Source organism: Myotis davidii, unplaced genomic scaffold (genome assembly GCF_000327345.1).
Source record: "Myotis davidii unplaced genomic scaffold, ASM32734v1 scaffold495, whole genome shotgun sequence".
In the NCBI taxonomy this organism is placed as follows: domain Eukaryota; kingdom Metazoa; phylum Chordata; class Mammalia; order Chiroptera; family Vespertilionidae; genus Myotis; species Myotis davidii.
This window is the reverse complement of record NW_006286239.1, coordinates 748322-755638: the sequence shown is the minus strand read 5'-3', so window position 1 is coordinate 755638 and position 7317 is coordinate 748322. Positions and strand designations below refer to the sequence as shown.

The following is a 7317-nucleotide window of genomic DNA, read 5'->3' as shown; positions in this document are numbered from 1 at the left end:
TAGTATATATGATGAGCCGGTCAGACTAATTCAATATTCTGTTTAATTTGGTTTTGCAGAATTCATTTATTTATTAAAGACTAGAGGCCCGATGCACAAAAATTTGTGCACTCAGGGGAGAGGGGGGAGCATCCCTCAGCCCGCCCTGTGCACTCTCTCAGTCTGGGACCCCTCAGGAGATAACGACCTGCTGGCTTAGGCCCGGTCCCGGGTGGCAGAGGGCAGGCCCAATCCCTAGGTGCAGCCCCTGGTCGGGCTCAGAGCAGGGCCGATTGGGGAGATGGGGCGTCACCCCCTCAGACAGAGCAGGGCGGATCAGGAGGTTGCTATGCCACCCTCAGTCACGCTCAGGGTAGGACCGATTGGGGGGTTGGGGCGCCGCCCCTTGTCACACTCAATTCAGGGTCCATGGGGAGGTTGCAGCACCACCCCCTTTCACGCACAGAGCACGGCCGATGGGGTGAAGTGGTTGGGGTGCCGCCTCCTGTCACTAACAGAGCAGGGCCAATCGGAGGGTTGGGGCGCTGTCCTCTGTCATGCACAGAGCCAGCCGATCTGGGTTTTGGGGCGCCGCCCCCTGTCACACACAGAGCAGGGCGATCAGGGGGTTGGGGAGCTCCCCCCTGTAAGGAACAGAGCAGGGCGGATAGGGAGGTTGTTGCCCCACCCCGTCAAACACAGAGCCGCAAGGCAATCTGGGGGTTTGGGAGCTGCCCGTCACGCTGATCCCGGTGCCGGGAGGCCTCGTGGCTCCGCTGATCCTGGTGCTGGGAGTCACATTACCCTTTTACTATATAGGATAGAGGCCTGGTGCATGGGTGGGGGCCGGCTGGTTTGCCCTGAAGAGTGTCCTTGATTAGGGTGGCGGTCCCCACTGGGGTGCCTGGCCAGTCTGGGTGAGGGCCTGAGGGCTGTTTTCAGGCTGGCGGGTGACTGAAGCTCCCAACTGCTCCTTTTTTTCATTTTTTTTTTTTTTTATTCTGGGCCAGCTTTAGCTCTGACTCCAGCTCTGAGGCCTCTACTGCTGAAAGCAGGTATCTGGTTTGTTTGTGTTCTATAATCGAAACACTGTATCAACTCCAGCTCTGAGATCCCGGCTCGCTGAAAGCAAGTTTCTGGGCTTTTGTTTACCTTCTATATTTGTAACTATGTTTCAAACTGCAACCTCAGAGGCTGGCAAGGCAGGCGGGGAACGCTGGAGGCCTCCATCACTGAAGCAAGCAAGCCTCATGGTAGTTTCAAGCTGCCTGGCTGCTGGCCGCCAACTTGGCTGGCAGTTAATTTGGATATCACCCTGATTAGCCAATGGGAAGGGTAGCGGATGTACGCTAATTACCATGTTTCTCTTTTCTTAGATAGGATATATATATATTTGTGTGAGTGTGTGTGTGTGTGTGTGTGTGTGTGTAGGCCAGTCGCTGTGGTTCTGTACTTGGGGGCTGACCCATGTGTGCATCAGATCGCTGGTTTAATTCCCAGTCAAGGCACATGCGCAGGTTGCAGGTTTGTTCACCAGCAGGAGATATGCAGGAGGCAGTCAATTGATGATGTGTTCTCATCAATTATTTTCTCTCTCTCCTCCTCTCCCTTCCTTCCTCTCTAAGATCCATTAAAAACAACATATCACATATATTAAAAATAAAAGAATATATGTGTATATTTAAATCTTTCATGCACTGACCTCATCAATAAAAGGTATTAGTACCACAGCTTCCCATTCCTGTTGTTTCCCATTTAGGTCAGTTTTAAAATCAGGTGGATAATATTCTATAATGGGTGAGTCCTCACTGGTCATCAAATGCTGTGGAAAGACAAAATAGTATAATAGAGATGTAAGAATATCAATATAGCTTTATGTTAATATTTATAATATTTCCTCAAATGTTAGTTTAAAATTGCTAAGCAAAGCACTACTAAATTTTTATGTCCTAGATATGTTGCAACATACTATATTTTGATTTTCACCTATGATACTTCTAACTTCACTGCTACTCATTACTTTCCCATTGCAGTGGTAATGTGGCAAAACTATCTGGATTATGAAATTTAATTTCATCATTTCTATCTTGTCTTTTCACTCTTTAGTTCTACCTAAATTCTGTTTTTATTTCACAGGCTTCTAATAGTTCTCCATTTTTAACCTTGAATTAAATAATTTACTTTCATGCCCTAAACATCTGATTTTATTAAGGGCCATTTGAATATTTATAACTTCACGCGGCCTGCGGACTCAAGGATCCCAGGTTAGATTCCGGTTAAGGGCATGTACCTTGGTTGCGGGCTCATGCCCAGTAGGGAGTGTGCAGGAGGCAGCTGATCGATGTTTCTCATCGATGTTTCTAACTCTCATCCCTCTCCCTTCCTCTTTGTAAAAAATCAATAAAATATATTAAAAAAAATTAACAGGCTATATTTTGTCAAGCATTTAACTCACCTCTAATGCCTTGGCAGGGCAGACCAAGTAATTTCATGAGCCTTATGCACCCATTGAGCCAAACATTTCCCACCGCTACTCTAAAAGAACTAAATGATTTTTACCCTCAGAATCAGCTTTGTAGGGTTAGTGTAATTGTGGTAACTCAACTGCCCCTAAATATCTCCCCCTTGTTATGTGAAATACGTTAACCAAGGAAAAGCCATTTGTTCCACAATTTGATAAATGAAATGCTTAAAACCCAAACATAAACAGAGAGAAATGACTTATCAGAACCATACCTATTCTAATAGATAGAAGGTAAAAGTACAGGAACGATCTGCAAATGTTTGGACAAAGTAGATGGCTTCAGATTTTTCCTGTCTCAGTTTATTGTCATCAGAGTAGAGACAAACTGAAGATTTGGATAGAGGTGCTAAAAATGAAAAAGCTATGCTCTGAATGGTTTATACAGTTTGCTTGCATTTTAAAAACAAAGCTATATTAAGTCAAATTACTTTTCAAAGTAATTTAAAGCTAAGTTTAAATCAGAAATACTTAAGAACTACTGTATTTAAAAATAAAAATATATTTAGCTATTTGGGTTCTATGTTTCCAGGTTTGGAGGAAGAGCTCCCAAATATTAAATAGAACATAAAAACATTTAATTCTAAATCCCACCTGGTAGCATGTAGGAAGTAAATTTTTGCTAGCTGCTGGAAGTACAGCCAGAAGTTGCTCGAATGGCATAAAAGGTTTTCCTAGTTCAAAATGGATTTTGAGTGTACTGATGTTGCGTATATCAGACAGGAAAGGTGCATAATGGTAAGGATAATACCTATAAAACAAAACTGAGTTTTAAACAATTGGCAGTGTTATGAAACAGGTCAATATTAAGTACATATGTCTCCATATTTTAATAACACATAACAATAATTCTAAAGGGAAAAATTATCACCAATACTTCTACCACTTAAATACAAGAAATCAGTACCTTGGAAAATTTGGGTCAAAGATAGCAACAAATTTTATATTTAATTTTTAAAGTATAGCTTCCCGTTTCCAAATTGGAATGTACAGTGTAATTGAAGCATATACACACAGTGTTTTAGTTCCCCAAATGTAAAGAATGAATCTTCCAATCAATAAAATCTCAGAATGAAGTAATGAGGTAGTCAGAAGACTCTCAACAGGCTCATGTGGGCCTGGATCTGTGCCATAGGACAAACAGAAGAGTGAATCTGAGTTCATATGGCTCTTACTAGTCAGCTCTAAGAACTTTTATATTTAAATTAGTATCCATGTATTACTATGTTTGCAATAAGGATTAAAATATTTATCAATCATATAACTATTTTTGTTTTTAGTAACTTCCCATCTTTAACTACAAGTGTAAATATTTTTAGAAAGCTTCACATGTACAATTTTTTAAAAAAGTTTAATGTTCTTAATGTTTGACTAAAAATGCTCACAAAATAAATATTTTTATATTCCACAATTATGGCATACTTCAAAAGAATGGAAAAGTTTAGGAGGCAGAATGGCATGTAGAATTATGGAAAATGTATAGACTTTGGAATCAGATAGGCTTGGACTTGATTCTTTGTTGTGTGTATGATCTTAGAAAGATTATTTAATCTCTTTGAGCCTCATCTGCAAAAGGCAGACAACAACACTTAATTTAAATGGTTGTGAGGATTACATGAGAACACTAGAGGTCTGGTGTATGAAATTCATGCAGGGGTGTGTGTGTGTGTGTGTGTGTGTGTGTGTGTGTGTGTGTAATGGTGGTGTTGGGGTGTGTGTGTGTGTGTGTGTGTGTGTGTGTGTGTGTGTGTGTGTCCCTCGGCCCAGCCTGCACCCTCTCCAACCTGGGACTTGGTGGGATCGGGCGTAAACGGGCAGTCGGACATCCCTCTCACAATCCAGGACTGCTGGCTCCCAACCGCCTGCCTGCCTGCCCACCTGATTGCCTCCAACCACTCTGCCTACCAGCCTGATTACCACCTAACCACTCCCCTGCCAGCCTGATGGACGCCTAACTGCTCCCCTGCTGGCCCAATCGCCCTTAACTGCCCTCCCCTGCTGGCCTGGGTTCCCCCCCAACTGCCCTGCCCTGCTAGCTTGGTCGCCTCTAACTGCCCTTCCTTGCAGACCTGATCGCCCCTAACTGCCCTCCTTTTCAGGCCTCGTACCTCCCAACTGCCCTCCCCTCCTGGCCATCTTGTGTCCACATGGGGGTAGCCATCTTGTATGTTGGAGTGATGGTCAACTTCATATTGCCTCTTTATTATATTGGATGCTTTTTAAGTGCTAGGCCTTACTACAGATACAATAATAGGAATAAGACTCACCCTTAAAAAATGACAAATCAAAGATTTCTGTCATTAGAACACTCTTTAAAGAGTTTTTGAGAATCAGGTCAGTTTTTGGAAACATTTTTTAAAGGCTGTTAATAAGTGAAATCATAACTAGTCACATTATCCAGCTTTGGTTTGTTTTACTATGTGATGGTTTAAAATAAAACCCAGCAGAGATGCTCTGAAAACAAAACAAAATGAACTATCTCATCACCTAGAAGTCTCTACTTTCCCCTGCATTTTCTGCTTTGTTTATTTTTCTATTTGGGTAGATTATTTGGAAATGTAGATGGTACTTGCTGGAATAGGAAGCACGAAAGAAATGAAAATTATTACTATTTTCAGGAAAAGCAAATAATTTCTTTCTCCTTTCTTCTTTATCATTCCAAGTCTAACATTCAAATAACCTCAATAATTATTCTTGATCGAAAAATGTTCTCAAACACACAAAATGTGAAATAGAATATAATGAACATTGCCTAGCCAATGTGGCTCAGTGGTACAGTGTCGGCCTATAAACCAGGAGGTCACAGTTTGATTCCCAGTCCCAGCACATGTTTGGGTTGCAGGCTCCATCCCCAGTAGAGGATGTGCAGGAGGCAGCCAGCAATGATTCTCTCGTCATTGATGCCTCTCTCTCTCTCTCTCTCTCTCTCCTTCCTTCCTCACTAAAATCAATAAAAATATATCTTATATATATAAAAAAGAATATAATGAACAATTCCACATAAAAATCACTCAAACCCAATAATTATTAAGATTTCATCAGTCTTGATTTATCATGATAAAGAATTTTAAATCCTTAGATTAAAAAGAGCTTTTATTATTGGCCATCTGTCAGAGCTGAGAGTATCTTTATTATACAAAGGTCTTTTTAAAAGTATTTTTATATAGGAAGAGATTATCTGTATTTCCCTTAAACTTGGCTGTATGAACCTTTTAAAAAATACTACCAAAAACAGAAAAGGAAAAGAAATCCCCAAATGAAACTATAATAGAATTAACCATTGCTAAAAAAATCAAAATATTTGTTTTTGTGTTCCCTCACCAGCTCCAGGACTGAACTCCATGATAGTAATAGTGCAAAATCCACTGTATTGCCTGAATATAACATGCAGCTTGATCAGCCAGAAAATCACTGAAAACAGAAAAGAATATTTTCATTATGACATCGTTTTTTAAGGACAGGCCATTATCTTTAGAGCATAATATCTGCTGATACCACACTCTGCCTCAATACGTTTTAATTAATTAATGTATAAGCTAAATCATTATAATCAGAAAAACTCCAAAATATTTATTTAAAAAATTCCATCTTATCAGATTAAAGTTTGCCTTTTATTTTTCCTAAACTGGTCACCAGAATATTTAAACTTGCTGTGCATATTTATTCAGTCAATTTATTATGTTTTGGTTTAAAGGTTTAGGATTTAGCCCTTGCAGCTTTCTATAGAGTGGTAAGTAGTGAGGGGGCTTTGAGAGACAGGGATTGGTATTTTCTTCCTCTGGGATGATGCCTGAGAGAATCACAGGAAATCAGAAAGATCTTCAAAAATCTGGTTATAGCAGCTAGAACACACTTTGAAAAGTGCTATATTATCCACTGACAATTTTCCTCTAACCCCTTCTTCTTTCTCAAAAACTATCATCATGTAATATAAAATAAATCTTGACCAAACCAAAAAAAACCAAAAACAAAAAAAAGAGCCCTAGCTGAAGCCAAAAGTGGCTATAACTTAACAGTGTCTATTACCAAATTCAGGTAGAAATGCACTTAAATATCTAAGATTTCCATTTTTTAAGGAAGCATATACTCTTGAAAGTGAAATGTATAACTTTTTCATTATAAACTCAACATTTCCTCATTATTGAAAATTTAGATAATGAAGAAAAGCATTTTTTATCACCTTATAGCATTCACTATTACATTTACGTATGTTTCTTTTTAGTCTTTTTTATACGCCCAGCTTGATTTTTTTCCTTTTAATGAGAGTACACTGTATGTATAGTTTGTGTGTGTCCTGCTTATAAAAAAAACTTGTACTTATGAATGAATAATGTTAAGTATCTCTCTAAATTGTTAGGGACTTTCTATAATTACAAGTTTAGCAGTTCTGCAGATTCTGGTGTAGATGGTGATGGTGATTATGATGAGGAAGAGATGGAGAAGATTATGATGAAACTTCTTAATGGAAATGTAGATTTATAATTTTTCACTATTATAAAAAAATTTTGAGAAACCAAGATGGCGGCATAGGTAAACACCGGAGTTTGCTGCCTCGAACAACCACTTCAAAAATACAACTAAAAGACGGAACGGACATCACCCAGAACTACAGGGAGGCTGGCTGAGTGGAAATCCTACAATTAGAAGGAAAAAGAAAAGCATACTGAGACTCTGAGGAGGCGCAGTGCGGAAGTAAAATACTAAGGTGCGGAGGTGCATGCGGAGTAGGCTGGCGGCTGAAGGCGAGGTTGGCGTTTTCAATCGGGGGGGAGTCTCAGGCTCTGGCCTCCAGTTCTGGGCGTGTCTCTGGGGACCCA

The 7317-nt window shown here is 40.0% G+C and overlaps 1 protein-coding gene and 1 pseudogene across 1 annotated transcript in view; one reads left to right on the top strand and one right to left on the bottom strand.

Moving 5' to 3' along the window:
• The window catches only part of LOC102768409, a 4878-nt pseudogene extending 4801 nt beyond the window's left edge, over nucleotides 1-77 (top strand).
• The window catches only part of XRN1 (5'-3' exoribonuclease 1), a 203723-nt gene that overhangs the window by 143666 nt on the left and 52740 nt on the right, over nucleotides 1-7317 (bottom strand). Inside the window, 3 exon segments of the mRNA XM_006757506.2 lie at nucleotides 1682-1801; nucleotides 3095-3251; nucleotides 5822-5911. Coding sequence (XP_006757569.1) covers nucleotides 1682-1801; nucleotides 3095-3251; nucleotides 5822-5911 — 367 coding nt within the window.